The sequence below is a fragment of the Salvia miltiorrhiza genome, chromosome 2 (assembly GCF_028751815.1).
Source record: "Salvia miltiorrhiza cultivar Shanhuang (shh) chromosome 2, IMPLAD_Smil_shh, whole genome shotgun sequence".
In the NCBI taxonomy this organism is placed as follows: domain Eukaryota; kingdom Viridiplantae; phylum Streptophyta; class Magnoliopsida; order Lamiales; family Lamiaceae; genus Salvia; species Salvia miltiorrhiza.
In genome coordinates, this window is record NC_080388.1 from 65,092,308 (window position 1) to 65,111,686 (window position 19,379).

At 37.3% G+C, this 19,379-nt stretch overlaps 1 protein-coding gene across 1 annotated transcript; it reads left to right on the plus strand.

The window, feature by feature from the left end:
• Positions 1-5,055: 5,055 nt before the first annotated feature.
• On the plus strand, positions 5,056-7,516 carry LOC131012988 (linalool synthase Tps-5042L13, chloroplastic-like). Its single transcript, XM_057940981.1, has 7 exons — positions 5,056-5,300; positions 5,373-5,646; positions 5,743-6,130; positions 6,228-6,446; positions 6,535-6,673; positions 6,755-7,003; positions 7,068-7,516. Exons 1-7 carry the CDS (start codon positions 5,079-5,081, stop codon positions 7,347-7,349), a joined length of 1,773 nt encoding a protein of 590 aa, XP_057796964.1. The 5' UTR covers positions 5,056-5,078; the 3' UTR covers positions 7,350-7,516.
• The last annotated feature ends 11,863 nt before the right edge of the window (positions 7,517-19,379 follow it).

Genomic DNA, 19,379 nt, shown 5'->3' on the forward strand with positions numbered 1-19,379 from the left:
TTAAACATATACCTTCAATTTTATTATAACTACAAAATTGTCACTTAATTTTGAAATTAATTTGAAATTGATTTCAAATTGAAAACTCTCTTTTTAATATACTGCAGATATAAATTTGACAATAAATTATGTTGGGCCCAAAAACAATAGATGAAATATTTTGTTAGTATATATACATAAAATCTATAATTAATAGGATATATTAAAAATTTTGGGCCCTCAAATTTTTGGGGCCCTGGGCCGTCGCTCATGCCCGCCCACCCTCAGGGCGTACCCTGCTCGGACCATTTCATTTTGTCACTTAGTGGTTTAGATCTGCTAGATCCAATAACTAAAGAATAGGTTCTACATCCGCAATCGAAACAATTTTAATGGTTCCAATTCGAGTAAAATTCGCCCCTTGACACCCCTAGTAAGACTTAGAGCACTCCCAGCAGAAATCCGAAAATTATGCTCCTATATTCCTCCCTAAAGCTTCCCTATTTAATTTTAGGATCTCAATTTTATAAATGCATACACCAGATCTCCTATTTTCTACATAAAAACAATAATTATGTGTGGGCCCTACTAATTATAAGCTTAAAATAAATTTAGGGTGGGTGTAAATTTAAGATTGAATTTAGGTAGGTGTAAATTTTTTTGTGGGCCCCATCCAATTTAGGGGATCTGCTGGATGCATTTTTTTGTCTCATTTTCAATTGTTTTAGCCTAAATTTAGAGTTAGTGATGCATTTAGGTGATCTGCTAGGAGTGCTCTTATATCATAATCTTTTAGTTATTTAACAAGAATGAAATACCATTATACCCCTATTGAAAATAATAATAAAAATAATTATAAATTTACTATTTAACCCTATAACTCATAGCTTAAAATTAAATATCAAATTAATATTTTATTATTCTAATTTTATTTTAAAATGATTTAATCATGAAGTCCAAATACATTAATACTCACTCCGTCCATAGAAAATAGTCTACTCTTGCTATTTTGGGATGTCCACACAAAGTAGTCTCTTTTTTTTTTTTTTGACAATATCCTACAAATTATTATCTTCAATACATCTACGGCATTAGTTAAGACAGACGCATGCTCTCTCTCTCGTGAGTCAAAGTGGGTGGCCGCCCACCAGCTTTGATATTTCCGTTTCGCGCCGCTGACCGGCGCTGCACACCCGCGCGCAGTCGGATCCCAGCCACCAGACCTTGACGCCTCTCTTCACGGTCTGCCGCCACCGAAGGAAGATCCGGCGCGACTTGCAGATCGGCAGCAGCGGCGAACGACAGAACGAGCAGCAGCGGCGACCGGCAGCGCGGCGACTTGCAGATCCAGCAGCAGCGGCGACCGGCGATCCAGCAGCAGCAGCGACTTGCAGAGCGGCGACCAGCAGTCCAGCCGCAGCGGCGACTTGCAGCGCGGCGACAGGCAGATCCAGCAGCAGCGGCGACTTGCAGAGCGGCGACCGGTGCAGAGCAGCAGCGCGGCGACCGGTGCTCCAGCAGCAGCAGCGCGGCGAAGGCCCGACGTTGACTACGCCACCACCCCGACGCTGCTCGCCGCACGCCGGAACCGGTCTCTCCAAATCAGCTCCGCCTCCGGAAGGCCTTCTGCGTCGGAGATCAGCCATGGTTCTTTCGCCGACGCCGCTCTCCGGCGCCGCTAAGAGAACTGCTTCCTCTCTGTCGCCGACTGCTTCAGGAGCCCGTGGTTTTCCTGAGAAACCTGATAGCCTTCGCCTGCCACAAATCTCAAACAACTTTTATCAACAGCCGAGGGATTTGGAGCATGGGAATTTGAAACTTGTTGAGGTTTGTTTATCGGATAATCCATCAGGATCTAGAACTACCTCTACAATTCCGTCTAAAGGAACAGCTTCGGTGCCTAACTTCACAAAACAGCCGCCACCAGAGGGTAGGGTTTCATACGCCTCGATCATGCAACAACGGGTTGATCGACCTCCAGATTTACCAGCACATAAATTCTCAGCTCTTAAGGCTGAGAAACTCGCCGATGGGTTCTCTTTCACCATTCCGAAACAGATGTATCAAAAACGTATTGCTGAATTCGAATTCTCTGTTATTGGAAGGGTATTACTACGGAAAGGAAGCAAGCCACAGGCGACACATCAGTTGAAGCTTGAACTCAACAATTTGTGGGGTATCCAATCAGAGTGGAAGCTTCTCACTCTGGGTAAGGGTTTTTTCACCATGAAATTCTCTAATCTTGAAGATAAAAAACTTGCGAAAGCTAAAATTGTTTGGGATTTGGCTGCGGGTTCCATTCGCCTCCGCGATTGGGTTCCATGTTTCAATCCCTACAAGGAAGTCTCTTCTATTTGTCAAGTTTGGGTTCGGATTTATTACCTTCCGAATGAGTTTTGGGATCCTGAGGTAATAACAACAATTGCTAGAATTATTGGTTTTCCAATAAAAATTGATGGTGTATCAGCTCATGGAGAGGTCGGCCATTTCATTCGTGTGCTAATTGAAGTGGATCTCGCTCAGCCATTGCAGGAATCGATGCTTATAGATTGTGAACATCCTTTCTATGTCGAGTTTAGCTATGAACAATTGCCTTTCTTTTGCTCGAATTGCCGCATCACTGGACATCAGGTGGAAAAGTGTACAAAGCTTAAGCGGAAGGACATCCAGGACAGTAAAGAAGCTCTGATCGAGTCTGCTACTGATTATGAAAACAAGAGCAAGAAGGTTAAGCCTAAAGCTCAACTAGCTGATAAACCTGCTGCGGCTTGGTCAAAGGTTACCGAACAGGCGGTAAAAAAACAGATTGTTGTTCAGGTTCTTCAGAAAGAGGCTGTTGAGACGCGGAACGCATTTCAGGCTCTTGACTTGGAGAATAATGCGGAGACTGTTTTGGATATGGGCGTTGATCCTATTTCTGGAACGTCTTTCGGGGTTCATTTATCTGGCCCGGATTTGTTGGATAAAATCCTGGTTCCGGTTCAGGGGGTTAAAGATGTGATTATTAAAGATAGTGACTTAGTCATTAACGAGGAGGACTCGGATGTGGAGGAAACTTTGGAGATGGAGGCTCCGAATGGCGCGGGTTTGAACAGCCCGATTATGGACGACACAGTTGTTGATCTCGAACGTGACCCAACTTTGGACAAAAGAGGGGGTGTTTCGCATGAAGGTAACAAGGATTTGTCCGCTCTTGGCCCGGACAATATTGCTAGTCGCATTAGTCGGTTAGAAGAGCAGGTTAATCAGGGGATGCAAATGCTCTCGGACAAGACGACCAAGCGGGGACGTGGCCGCCCAAAGGGCACAGGAAAGGGCATGGGAAAGGAGCCGATGCAAGCGGTTCCGGAAGGTAGCATAAAAGGTCGTCTCAGGAATGCGGGTGAAATGAGCTACAAGCCGAGGGACTTTGTAGTTGATTGTAGCAATAGTGATAGCATGAGGGCAATGAATAATATAGTAAATAGATGTTGGTCAGATGAGATGGACGACTATCCTGAGTTATGGGATTGCTAGTGTCTTCAGGATTCTCAGCTTAACGATCTCTTTTCGAGTTTCGTGCCCTTAGTCTGCGTTTTGTGCTCTCAAGGGTTTTTTTTTCTTTTTCTTTTATAATAAACCTCAATTTAATAAAATTATCTTCAATACATCTACTTATTTACATTTTTAACCATATGGGTCAACGACTCACAATATAATTAATTATCATTATTAACACTAGTTATTGAGTGAGATCCTTTCTACATTTACAAGACACTCAATCATTTTTATTAAAACATGTATTATCCCCTTTTATGAATATTTTTTGTGGACAATGAGAGTAATTTTTTACTTAATATTAAACACAAAAATGCACAATACTAAGCATAAAAGTGCATAATAGTAAAAAAAAAAATGGCATATATATATATATATATATATATATATATATATATATATATATATATATATATATATATATATAGGCCAAGGTTCAATGAAGAAGGCCTAAATGTAAGAAAGAAGAGAGAAGTAATCTCATCCGTTGATCTTATCTAATCTAACGGACATGATTTGTTCACGCCATGTTCAATGGATTTTTTCGTTGAACACATGGGGGTTCGAAACCCAGAAACCCCAAAAATATTGTATATATTCACGAATGTTCAACGAAAAAATCCGTTGAACATGTCGTGAATAAATCATGTCCGTTAGATTAGATTAGATCAACGGATGAGATTACTTCTCTATTCTTTCTTACATTTAGGCCTTTTTCATTGAACCTAACCCTATATATATATATATATATATATGTATATATATATATATATATATTATATATAGGGGGCCGCTCCAATGAGACCCCCTAATTTTAGTGAGATCTAGGGCACGATCTGGTGCGTTTATTTTATCAATCCTATGGCTGATATTGCATCTGGAGGGTGATTTTTTTTCGCAGGGTTCGAATCCTGGATGGAGCAGAATATTTTAAATTTTGTTATTCATCAGTATATACTGCATTGTTCATCAGTATATACGGCCCTGTTCATCAGTATATATGTATTATTCATTACAAATTTTTTAAATTTTATTTTTCATCAGTATATACATCTTGTTCATTAGATATACGTTTTGTTCATTTGTATTATATGTCTTATTCATTGTACTCATGTTACACGAAAAATAGGGGGTCTCACTGGAGCGCGCCCCTATATATATATATATATATAAGATTAGGATCTAGTGAGATTCATATTTTTCGTGCGATTTGAGATTAATGAATAAATCAGTATATAATGATGAATAAAGCAATATACAGTGTTAAATAACGATATTGAAAAAATTAGTAAACTTTTCGTTCTCTATAGGATTTGAATCCAAGTAAAAGAATTTATCCTCCAGATAAATATTAGCCATAAAATATATTAAATCAACACCTATAAATCAATATAATCTCATTGAAACCATTTTTCACGACGCATGTAATGCGTGTAAAGCAAACTGCCTGAATTATTGATTGAAGGGAAATGACGCGTGCTTTTAAGACACTGAGAGACCTATATATATGTTTGAAGAGAAACCGCAAAAACTGAAACACAGAAAAACTAATAATCATAAATATGTCTACCACTAGCTTGCGTACACCCATCCTTAGCATGCCGGAAATTCATCTCCACAAGTTGGAGAGGAGAGCTTCAAAGGCGTGTGGTGTCTGTTGTACTGCTCGCCTCCAGGTTTCCTGCTCCTCGCCACTACAAGCTCATCCAATCCGACGATCTGGAAACTACAAGCCTTCCCTTTGGGATTTCACTCACATTCAATCTCTCAACACTCACTATAAGGTACCATCATCCTCCTTTCTAAATATATATATGCATATGCTTCTTCACTTGCAACTAATTCCATCTGTCCAGGAAGAGAGCCACTTGAATCGGGAGGCAGAGCTGATTCTGCAAGTGAAGATGTTGCTGCAGGACAAAATGGAGGCTGTTGAGCAGTTGGAGTTGATTCACGACTTCAAATACCTGAGACTCTCCTATTTTTTCCAACAAGAGATTAAGCAGATATTAAACCTTATATATATTACGCACACATGTTTCCACGATAATAAAACAGAAGAAAAGGATTTGTATTTCACAGCTCTCGGATTCAGAATCCTCAGACAACATGGTTTTAATGTTTCGCAAGGTGCTAATTAAACGTGTGATAATTGTGCTTTCAGTATATTTTTTTTAATTCTTTGAGTATTAAATAAAAATCCAATCTTCTATATTAATCTCGCAGAGGTATTTGATTGTTTCAAGAACGAGAGGGGTAGTGATTTCAAGGAAAGCCTTGCTCAAGATACAAAAGGAATGCTACAACTTTATGAAGCATCTTTCCTTTTGAGAGAAGGTGAAGAGACACTTGAGCTTGCAAGACAATTTTCCACAAAATGTCTGCAAAGGAAGCTTGAGGAAGGTGGTGATGAGATTGACATTAATCTAATATCGTGGATTCGCCATTCGTTGGAGATCCCGCTTCATTGGAGGACACAAAATCTAGAGGCAAGATGGTTTTTAGATGCCTACGCGAGGAGACCCGACATGAATCCAATCGTTTTTGAGCTCGCCAAACTAGATTTCAACATTGTTCAAGCTACACAACAACAGGAACTGAAAGATATCTCAAGGTGAGCTAGAATATTAATTTTTCTTTTAGGCTTAATTTGTTCATGAAAGGAGGACTTGTTTATTCTAGTTGGAACATATATTATGATGATGACGTAGGTGGTGGAATAATTCATGCCTGGCTGAGAAACTCCCATTTGTGAGGGATAGGCTGGTGGAAAGCTACTTTTGGGCAATTGCACTATTTGAGTCTCATGAAAATGGTTATCATAGAAAAACTGCTGCCAAGATTATTACTCTAATTACAGCTCTAGATGATGTTTACGATATCTACGGTACACTAGATGAACTTGAACTGTTCACAGACGCAATTCGAAGGTTTGCATCAACATATATATGTATATATATATAAATATATCTAATCTTGATCTATATGAACTGATTGATTGTTGGAATTAAATTTCAGATGGGATACTGAATCAATGAACCAACTTCCTTATTACATGCAACTGTTTTATTTCGTAATCTACAACCTTGTTTCCGAGATGGCATATGACATTCTTAAAGAACAAGGTTTCATCAGTATCCCATATCTACAGAAATCGGTAATTATATATATACCACTTCAAAATTAGATAATTATAGAAAAGAATGGGAGTCTGAATCTACATTTGAATGAATGGCAGTGGGTGAATTTGGTTGAAGCATATTTACAGGAGGCAAAGTGGTACTACAGTGGATATATACCAAGCATGGAAGAATATCTCAACAACTCCATGATTTCGATAGGGGCTCCTACAGTAATATCCCAAGTTTTTTTTACATTAGGTACCTCCAAAGGGAAACCTGTGGTGGAGAGCTTCTTCAAATACAACCACATATTTCGCCTTTCAGGAATGCTTGTACGCCTTCCTGATGATCTGGGAACATCACGGGTACGTATTTTCAAAGTCATTCTGTTTGATCACTCTTAATTATTAATTAATTTCTTGAATTTAGTTTGAGATGAAGAGGGGTGACGTGGCAAAATCAATCCAGTGCTACATGAAGGAGCGGAATGGTAGCGAGAAAGAGGCGGAAGAGCACGTGAGATTTATGATCCGGGAGGTGTGGAAGGAGATGAACACGGCCACAGCCACAGCCGCGGCGCCGCATGATTTGGTCGAGACTGCTGCTAATCTTGGAAGAGCGGCGCAGTTTATGTATCTGGACGGAGATGGTAACCACTCAAAACTACATCAACGGATTGCCAGCCTGCTCTTTCACCCATATCTCCTCTGATGTTTTCATTACAGGATATGCATAGAAATCTATCATTGTTTGTATATTACACTTTTAATTAAGTCGCGGGGGAAGGGATGCTACGAATTAAACCCTACCTTTCTGTGTAACACAGGATTTTCACCACTCTATCTGTACTTTGTAGGTTATATTACATTTCAGTCTCATATTATATATAATCACACGTGTGTCATATTATCTTATTATTATTATAAATATGTATTTGGAGAAATTCACCCATCTTACGAAACACATATAACTTAATGCCTATGGAGAAGTGTAAAGAGACAAGTAACTATATATATTATATTCATCACAATGATCCTTAATATTGAACCTACTCAATTTGCGAAGGAGTCGGGAGGATGTGGACCACTTATATATTTAATTGAAATACTTGTAAATATTATATTAAATATTTTAATAAAATATTTATAAGTATTCTATTAGAATATATATAATATTAGTGGTACGCTTCGTACAAACATTCACACATGAGAATGCGTGATTTGCTTTTTGATGCTATTTTTACTATTCTCTCGCTTCGTCCCTTAAGAGTATGCATCTCTTTTGATTATACGAATTTTAATAAATGTTAAGTAAGTGTGTTGTGAATTGAGAAAGAGACCCACATTACTATAGTGTTATGTGGTGGAGTAATGTCTAAAAATGAAAAATATATGCGCTCTTGCGAGACATATCAAAATGATAAAAAGTGCATTATTGTGAGATGATCAGGAAGTATCAAAATGACGAAATGTATCCATTTGTCATTTTCGTCCGTTCTCATAAAATGTATCCAGTCTATTTTTGATAAGTTTTCCACTCACAATAAAGTGAGACCATTACTTAACTCACAACACATTTAACTATTTTATTAAAACTTGCGTTATTTAAAAATTAATGGATATTTTTTAGAAGGAGGGAGAGAGTATATATGTCTTTTTCCACCTTATCTACTCACATTCACTTCCTTGTGAATACATATATCAGTTTATTTACATGCGATTCGGACCTTTCTCCCCTTGCAAAAGCTATTCATCAATTTGTCTGAAAGTATTGAAATTGCCAATTAAAGTAGAAGATTTTGTCTTCAAAAGAGATATATATTCTTATCATGAATGTTTGAAAAATGCATAAAGATTCAAATTATGATTCAATTGTTGACTGATTGACTTGATTTATTTGACTATCAAAGTATACTAAGTTTTAAGATTCACTGTGCATATTCCTTTATATGTAAGAAACAATTAGGTTGTATATTAGACTCAGTTTTGGTTATCTAGAGTTGTTGAATACTTCTCTTTGTGCGTAAATTTAATGCCTTAATTATTGTGAGTAGAACCACCCGTAAGTCCATAACATACTTTCAAAGTAAAACCAATTAATTTCCATCAACATGTAACATGATTTCCTATACCTAGTTGTATATTAGGCATATATATAACGTACAAATGTACAACTTGACATTTTATAATAATAAGAAAAAGTTCACACTTTTAAAATAGTGTTAATAGGGGAATCTACCCACATCTATAATATGTCTTGCAAAATTACCCACTTTGAAAGTCAAAGACCGAAAAGCAAGTTTGATGGTGATGGGTTGCTTGGTTTTTTGTGTAAAAGTTGATGATGATGGAAATTGTGTAAGAGTTGTGTAAGAAAACAGTTAAAATTGGTACAAAATGTGAGAAAATGTCAACTCACGTCACTTTCATGCATTATAAGATTAAATAGATTTGCAAATTTATAATAAATTAGCGGACGTTTGTATGTTACAAACATTGATAAGAAGGCCAAAAAAATCACAAATATGTCAATTCTTAAGAATTTTTTTTTTCTGAAACCAGTGAACCATGTATCCGCCAGTAATTCGTAGCCGGCCGCAGTAGCCGCTGAAGTTTGTTACTGACGGCTACTATTCAGCGGCTACTATTTACTGGCGGATACTTGTGTTATTCGCTGCAAAAAAATATTTTTTTTCATAATTAACATGATTGTGAATTTTTATCCTTCGTGATCTTTTATTGTTACATATGCACCGTTATTTTTAAATTTTTATTTAATTTTACAAGGGGAAATATGAGAGATAGTGAAATATTTACAGTACAAGAAGTACACATGGATGAGAAATATGAGAGATAGTGAATCTGCCAAAATTTGAATTATAGTGGGGGTAATAACACTCACTTTATGCATGATTTGACTACACATAAAATAATAGACTTGCACATAAAATAATAAGAAATTATATACCAATTATTTTGAAATTCATATATTCGGAAATGAAATAATAGTCTATAGCCAAAAAGTAAAGTATCCGCCATTAAATTATTTTCTTTATCAGTAGCCGCTAATAAAACATATATGGCGGCTACTGGGTCTTTTGTACGATTTTCTGGCGGATACTGGGTCTGTGAGGAAGAAAATATTATTTTATGTCAAAATATGTATAATTGTTAATTTTTCAGCTTGTTATGAATGTTTAAATATAACATACGCATTACTCTTTTGTATTTGTTGCTTTTTTTTTGTTAATTTTATAGTAAAAAATTAAAAGTACATACTGAGAAGGTGACTCTGCAAAAATTTTGGTTGTAGTGGGGCATTAATGCTAATTTTATGCATGTGTGAGGTGACATGCAATAATAGATTGAAGCCGTATTGAATGAACACTACACTTCACGTGAAACGTTTGTAAGGAATCAAGTTTAGTCCTTATAAGGCTGCATTTGTGAATGACCAAAACACAAATTGAAATACTCACCTTGAATTTCAGAAATTCAGGCATACTCTAAAGATTTGAGTGGTTTTGTGCGAGAGCAGGCAATTTGTGTTGAATTTCAGCCCGAAAAGGTGATTCTCCTGTATTGTTTGTATAAATTATAGTTTGCATGTTTAATCGTATGTTGTTTTTAACGTTGAGAGCATGTTTTACATTATTTTAATGAATTTCTTTATTATCTGACATTTAAAAGCTTTTTAGAGAAATATTAAACCTGTTTCTAATATAATTGAATGTTTTGAACAAAAAAACTAAACTATCCGCCAGAATTTCATTAGCCGCCGACAATAGCCGCCGACCCCACAAGGTCAGCGGCTACTGGTGACGGATAACAATATTCTGGCGGATACTTTATTTTTCGAGCTTATTGTGATGTTTTAAACTTTTTAAGCGTATTTTAATACTATATTTTATGTGGTTTTATAGATGGAATTCGTGAGATACATATATGTGAGATACAACGGAGTCGTCGATGGTATACACTATGTTGGCGGGGCTACAGAGGTCCTTCCCCTCTTAAATGAAACAGTTGCGAGCCTGATATACAGCATCAACAATGTGCTGACAACGCATTCGTTGAGCCCGAACTATCAATTGTATTATTTGGCGACCAATCGATTTGGAAGGGAGACGAAATGCGTAATAAGTGACGACGATGATGTGCAAGGCTTGTTGAAAACTGCAGAATATCCCATGGTGTACGTTGAGCACAACAACAACCCGGTCGAAGAAGCGTACATCCCTACTTTTGATTTTGGCCAGGCTTCGGGATACGGATATGATGAAGCACAATCTAGTCAGTATGAGACGTCGTATCATGCTCGCGAGAGCGCGCCTCCAACACAGTACTTTTCATGGGATGGGCAACCGTTGGACGAATCCGCATGGAATCTCAAAACGTCATTTGCATAATTATCATTTAAATGTACAAATACATAAGCTATTTCGATGCGGGGATGCAAAACTCGTAGATGCTACTGCCTATCTTGCGCCTATAGTCGGCGGCGTGCCCATTGCCCCACGCAAGGCTCGGCGAGCCTGATATCAGACGCTCCACATACATGCACGCAAAAACACCGGAGCTGCATTGATCTGGCTGCTGAAACTGCTCATTCTCGTCGGCATATTGGATTTTCAACCTTCGCCATTGGAGGTTTTCCAACGGGTTGTTGACAATCGTGGTCCTTTCGAACCACTGGGACACTTCAAGCATCTTACCCAACAGGCACTGCAGCGGATATAGAGCGGCGATCACATCGAAGCGCGGCTGCGCCAGGGTCTTGAACAACTGCGAATCGAAGATGTCGCAAACTCCACTCAGCAAATCCACTCGGCATGTAATGTAACGTCCACACACATGTATAGGCAAAATGAGCTGCACACGCAAATGCAATTGGTGAAGAGGAAATAAAAAATGAACTACTCCAACATATTTATACTGTAGATATATATGTGTACCGTTGTGGCATTCATCCAAGAGCCATGAGTCGAAGATACCCCCTGCCCATGCACCATATACATCTTCTTGGAATGCGGTTGCCACGTAGCAAAAACTCCGTCGGAAAATATAAACCGCCCTTTTGCCTTCGCGGGAAACATTTCCCGCCACGCTGACATCAACTGCGTGAATTCATCATCGAAATATTTCTGCAGCAATTAAACATTATATTAAAAGCATATTTGATTATAATTCTGTATCCACTAATAATATTTAATTAAATGCTTACGAATAATTCTGTATCCAATACGATAGTGGTCCTCGCATCAACACCGTCTATCAAGTCATCACCCCTCATCAACCTCGATCTCATCGTCATCATGTAGCAATCAACAGCCTGCACGTACTTAAATGTTAGTAACAAGTGACCAGACTTACATGATAACAACTGATTCATAAATTAACCAACATTGGACGAGAGGTCAGTCCTCGTCTCCAACATAGTGGTCCGAAAGCTAAACGGGAGAGGGTGTTCGCTCTCTGCCATCGGCATCGTCCGGTAGTTGCCACGGTTGCCAGCTTTCATCATACGCTCAAACCCGTCAACATACTGTGAGTCGACGGGTCTCGGCACGGCGCTGTGCACGTACGGTGATCGAAGTGCAGCCGACGGGTTCTGTTCTCGGCGGCTTCTACGTGGAACCTCTGGTGCACAAATACTGAGGGGAACAGCAGCTATTGCCTCAGAAACTGCCTCAGAAACTCCCTATAATTCACTTAAAACAACGCAAGTTAAACAATGTTGACATAATTTAAATTAAATGACTTGTAAATTTAATGCAACGACAACATACCCCACTAAACTGCTTCCAATACTCGTGCATCTCATCTTGAGTCATGATCGGAGCCGAAGAACGGGCCGGCTCAAAAGGGTATGCTGAACTCGTGCCCGGCTCAGCCCACGAGTAGCGTGGCCCACCATAAGAACTGGACGCCTCGAATGTGGGCATTTGCCTCGTACCCATGTGCGGAGTCTGCAAATGCCCAAAACTAGTCGGGCCACCAAACGGATCATGCTGCCACTGCGGGGTGTGCATGGCATCACCAGTAGTCTGTCCCACCTCTCGTGCAGGAGACTCATGTGCAGGGGATCGGTGATGCGATGGGGCCTCTGAGGATGTAGGCTGCGCCGGATCGGAGTCGGGCTCGGGCTGGGGCTCGTGTCTCCTGTCAGAGTGAGATCGTGGAGCAGGTCTGGGCACGTGAACATCAGTGCTATGCGAGCATCGGCAACGCATAGCATCCAACTTGTCCTCGAACCAATTCTTAATCTTCCTGAACAGGCTGTCCTCCACGTTCCTCGCTACCCGTTCCTCACTCTCGCGCATCATGTGCTGCATGCGCTGCCAATCCTCCTCGCTCCACTGTGACCGTGCAGGAGCATCCTCGTGCCTAGGCCTCGGGGCTCTGTGACTGTGAGACCTTCGACCAGAATCAACGGGGTGATCGCCCCCAATGCTCTGATCGTGATGGCTGCTGCTCGATGAGGTGTCCACTATTTGTCCCCTCGGGCGCTTGCCAGTATCCTGTCTCATACTGCGACGCCGAGGTTGATGATCAGGAGCATCCTCGTTGTGGTCCCCACCAGTATAGCGCTGCCAAGGCTGCCTATGACCAAAGATTGCCGGCTCTGGTACTCGAACCCCTATCCCGGCATTGACGCCTGCCACCGATAGCCAGTAAGATGTCTTGGCCTCGTACTCATCGGGGACCATCTCCCATATCCCGTTCTCCTAGAAACAAAAAAAATGTAGTCAAACATTAATATTCATAAAATAAAATAATATTAACAAATAAACAACTAAATTATTACCGGAGACTCAAAAAAACTCTGTAACCCATCCAACTTGGTCTTCACGAACGTCCACCTCCGAAATCTAGGGTAAACCCCCGCATTGCATATGGCTATGGCTGGGCCCAAATAGGGAATTTTCTTAAGACCCCAAATGAATAGGGCCCAAGAAGGACCGTAGAAGTGATACTTTTTACAATCCTGTTTGATTGTGCTGTGCTTCAACCTGTAGTTCAAGCTTCTATACGCGCACGATCCCCAAGGAAATCTGGAAAAGGCCGGCAAATCATCCACCAGCTTCCAAGTCCAGGACTGCACGGGTCGTCGCACGTCCACTCCTAATACAAATGCGTGTAGCACCAACAAGTGGGCCACACGGAGGTACAACCCGCCGTCGGGGTCTTTTACTGGATTGTCGGTGTCGAAATATTTATCGGCCAGGTCTCGCACTGACACCGGCTTAGAGCGGCAAAATTTTCTAAATGTCTGAGCGTCGCTCAGATCGTGCTCAGCCTCGGGGTCAAAAGGATCATCCCCAAAGGACAATCCTGTCACGAGAGCGAAATCTCTCGGAGTAAACTCAACCTTCCTCCCGTTGATGTGGAAGGAGATCTCATCATCCTCATTGAAGGCCGTGATCTGAAGATGACGAGAGACAATATGGTGCAATGCAGCATTGCACTTCTGGCCCGGCTGCCAATCCAACATAAATCCAAAGCACCCCTGCCTGAACGTATTCTCCAGTGCAAAACCGCCAACTTCTTTTAGTCTCTGGACTACTGTCGATAGGTAATTAATATTGTTGTACGAACTGATCTCAACTGTTGGACGATTGATTTGCTCGGGCCTCGAATAACGGACCTATTCAATACAAAAAATAACTCAATTTACAAAACATAATGAATTAACAAACATCAACTAATAATAACGCATAATTAACTATTAAATTACTGGAAACATAAATAAAAAAATATAAAACCACAATAAACAAGTATCCGCCAGTAATTAATTTTTTTAAGAAGTAGCCGCTGGGTTTTTTCAAACCCGGCGGCTACTTCTTAAAAAAATTAATTACTGGCGGATATTAGGTAATTATGGTTCTATATGTTTTTATTAGTATGTTATCAATTTTTAAATTCCGAATAACCCAAAAAACGTTATTATTTTATGCGTAATACAGTAAAATTACCCTAATGATCTAAATAGACGATTAAATATATCTAAATATGCTTCAACTAAATAAAAATTCTAACAACACTGAAACTATACTCAAACTTGTAACAACACTCAACTACACTATATAAATACTATATATCTAAATCAAAATTCAATACTATACAAATACAAAACAAATAAATTCAACAAGTGTATCTAACACATACAAAACATATATAACTAACATATATAGCTAACATTTTCTTACAAGTACAAAACAAAATTCAATACTATAAACATAATGAATAACTCAATTTACAAAACATAATGAATTAACAAACATCAACTAATAATAATGAATAATTAACTATTAAATTGCTACAAACATAAATAAAAAAATATATCACCACTATTAAGTAATATCCGCCAGTAAATAATAATTTTAGGAAGTAGCCGCTGGGTTTGAAAAAACCCGGCGGCTACTTCTTAAAAAACTTGATTACTGGCGGATATTACTTTATTATGGTTCTATATGTTTTAATTAATATGTTATAAATTTTTAAATTCTGAATAACCTAAAAAACGTTATTATTTTATGCATAATACAGTAAACCGTGAATTTTAAAAACGTGATTATTTTAAAAATGTAGTATACTTACTTGGTTTGAAGAAGAAGCCATGGCGTGAATGGATTTGAAGAAAGACCGAATGAACTCCTCGTTTGAAAAAATGAAACAGCGGCTGCTTCTCACTCTCCGAAGAAAAAATTCAGTATCCGCTAGAATGTGGTGATGGTGCGGCTGCTTCTCAAAAATTCTACCCTAATTTAACATAAAAAGTTACCCTAATGGGCCCTACCCAAGATTTCGACCTTATCAAATCTTCAATGTGGTCAAAGAAACCCACAAAAGCCGTGCCAAAAGTATTCCAATACCCGTGAATTACACTTTTCTGCAAAGCCTATAGATTCCCATACTAGAGTTGCCGGTTCAATTGTCCAATCACAATTGAATTAGCTTTAGCTCTTCAAAATTGAAAAAAATACAACAACCATTAATATGAACTCTAATAAATAAAATTTATATATATTGTGATATAAAAACCAGTTATAAATGACATGGTACTATTATCCGCCAGTAAAAAGTATCCGCTAGTAGTAGCCGCTTAGGGTTTCTTTCACGCGGCTAATTCTAGCGGATACGAATTACTGGCGGATACGTATTTTGTAGGCTCTCTAATATTTTACTGCTTCATAATATATGATTATATATGTTTTTTATCCAACATTTTCTATTATTTTATGTGTTAGGCTACATTAATTCATGTTAAATAAAATAAAATCAAAAATTCGAGACTTATTACACCACTATGATCCAAATTTGTCTAAATACAAGCCTATTATGTATTTCTACTTCATAGAATATATTTTAAAAAAAGAATACAAAATTAAGGTAAGTTTGTGTATAATAAAAACGTAATAGGAGGATGTAAAAAATTGTACTTTAAGTATATTTGGAAACAAAAATTTTTTTTGAACCTAATGTATACATTATCCGCCAGTAAACAGTAGACTCTAGCAATAGCCGCCAGTATAAAAAACCCGGCGGCTATTTCTAGCGGCTATTTTTTACTGGCGGATAATGTATACATTAGGTTTAGATTTTTTTTTTGTTTCCAAATATACTTAAAGTACAATTTTTTACATCATCGTATTACTGTTTTATTATACACAAACTTACCTTCATTATTTTCAAACTTAGGGCATTATACGTCAATCATCTTACAATAATTGCACATTTATCTGGTTTTGTGCATTTTTAACTACCTATCTTACACATTTTCTTACACAATTGTACTTGTGTAAGAAAAGTGTAAGAACTTTTACAAAAAACCAAGCAATCCATCACCATCAAGTGTACTTTTCGGTTTTGACTTTCAAAGTGGGTAGTTTTGTAAGATGTTTTATTGAAGTGGGTAGATTTAATTCCAACCCTTTAAAATATATAAATCTCCATCAACATGTAACATGATTTCCTATACCTAGTTGTACGTTAGGCATATAATATATATATATGAAAAAGTTATACTACTAAGAATACTATCTTTCGTGAGAAATGAGAATGATCGAATAAGTCAGCATATAGTGTTGCATAAGCTGCTTGTAATGACTGAATAACGAAATTGAATTAATTAGATAGAATTTTTGCTCCCTCCAGGATTCGAACCCAGATAAAAATATTATTCAGTCATTACAAGCAGTTTATGCAACACTATATACTGACTTATTCAATTATTCTCATTTCTCATGAAATATAGCATTCTTAGTATAACTCATCCATATATATATATATATATATATATATATATAGGGAGAGGTTCAAGAAAGAACTATAAATAAAAAAGAACGGAGAACCATTTTCAGCCATTCGATTATCAAGATCTACGGTGGATATGTATCATCTTGTTGGATGAATGCAGATCCTGGGTTCGCATCCTGAGAGGAGCAATTTTTTTTTATATTTTTTTTAGTGCATTAATTTTTACAGTGAATGCATTAGATTTGATGGTTCTCACGTTATCACAAATAATGTAGTTTTCTCTAGTGAGATCTAGGGCACAATCTGTAGCGTTTATTTTATCAATCCTATGGCTGATATTGTATTTGGAGTGAGATTTTTTTTCACAGAGTTCGAATCTTGGAGGGAGCAGAATATTTTAAATTTTGTTATTCATCAGTATATACTGCCTTGTTCATCAGTATATATGTCTTATTCATTACCAATTTTTTAAATTTTGTTTTTCATCAGTATATACATCTTGATCGTTAGATATACGTTTTGTTCATTAGTATTATATGTCTTATTCATTGTCCTCATGTTACACGAAAAATAGGGGGTCTCACTGGAGCGCGCCCCTATATATATATATATATATATATATATATATATATATATATATATATAGGGGGCCGCTCCAATGAGACCCCCTAATTTTAGTGAGATCTAGGGCACGATCTGGTGCGTTTATTTTATCAATCCTATGGCTGATATTGTATCTGGAGGGTGATTTTTTTTCGCAGGGTTCGAATCCTGGAGGGAGCAGAATATTTTAAATTTTGTTATTCATTAGTATATACTGCATTGTTCATTAGTATATACGGCCTTGTTCATCAGTATATATGTCTTATTCATTACGAATTTTTTAAATTTTATTTTTCATCAGTATATACATCTTGTTTATTAGATATACATTTTGTTCATTAGTATTATATGTCTTATTCATTGTACTCATGTTACACGAAAAATAGGGGGTCTCACTGGAGCGCGCCCCTATATATATATAGGGTTGAGTTCAACAGAGAATTATCTTTTTATTCATCATGAACAAATCTATATATTTTACGAACAGATCAACATAACTAATGAACAGACGTATTTAATAAAAATATAGAAAAACTCGCCACCAGCAGGATTCGAACCCGGGGCAAATTGTTGTTCATGCGGTACATTAATCTGTTCATTAAAATTATAGATCTGTTCGTTTTTATTTTACGAATTCTCTATTCTCCACAATATTTAGCTTCTCTGTTGAACCATTCTCTCTCTCTCTATATATATATATATAGGGGTGGGCTACCGTGAGAGCACATCTTAAAATAAGAAATAAGTGCAATTTTTAATGTATGAATTTTATGTAGAACACATATGAATTCGCTGTATAACGGTATGGATTGTGAAAAATAAAATTTTGCTACCTTTGAGATTCGAGCTCAGTACCATAAATCCATCAAACAGGATTACGAATCAACCGTAAATCTTGATGATCTAAGGACTGAAAATGATTATTATTTTATATCTTAATAAATGCTCTTATTTTAGCCCTCCTCTATATACACACACGTACAAATGTATAACTTGTCGTTTTATAATAATAAGAAAATGTTCATACTTCAAAATATATAAAACCAATCAGCATCAACATGTAACACGATTTCCTATACTAGTTGTATATAACGTACAAATGTACAACTTGTAAGAAAATGTTCACACTTTTAAAATATACAAATCTTCATCAACATGTAACATGATTTCCTATACCTAGTTGTACATTAGGCATATATACGTACAAATGTACAACTTGACATTTTATATATAATAAGAAAATGTTCATATACTTCCAAAATATATAAAACCAATATTCTCCATCAACATGTAACATGATTTCCTATACCTGGTTGTACATTAGGCATACATACAAATATTGTACAACTTGACATTTTATATATAATAAGAAAATATTCTATTGATCTACATTTCCAAATCTCCTTCATTTACAATTCTTCTCATTATTATAAAATTTTAAATTATACTCCATCTGTCCATAATATTATTTCCACGACCTTTGCTATTTTGATCTGTCCATAATATCATTTTCACTTTCATTTATAGCAGTATGGTCCACAAATTTCCATTCACTCAAACTCGACTCACAACAATTAATATCACTATTATCAACTGCTATCTACTACTTTCTTAAAATTTGTATCGTCCACAAAGTGAAAATGATATCGTGGATGGAGGGAATATATTTTATTTTTTATTTGTATTGAATTCAATAATGCATTCAAAGCGCAACTTTAATTTAGAAACAATGGTGTCAAATGGCCACATTGAACATGCAAACACAATATTTGACCACTAATTGAAAAAACACAAATTATGGCCATTAATTAGGCAATATGCCTAATATACCCCTAATTGGGCGGACTGGGTAGGGTCAGGAGCGCGGATCGTGTGCCGG

Coding starts and splice junctions, on each gene's coding strand:
- LOC131012988 (XM_057940981.1), top strand. CDS start 5,079: ATGTCTACCACTAGCTTGCGTACACCCATCCTTAGCATGCCGGAAATT. Junction 5,647..5,742: donor TGGTTTTAATGTTTCGCAAG/GTGCTAATTAAA, acceptor TTAATCTCGCAG/AGGTATTTGATTGTTTCAAG. Junction 6,674..6,754: donor TCCCATATCTACAGAAATCG/GTAATTATATAT, acceptor AATGAATGGCAG/TGGGTGAATTTGGTTGAAGC.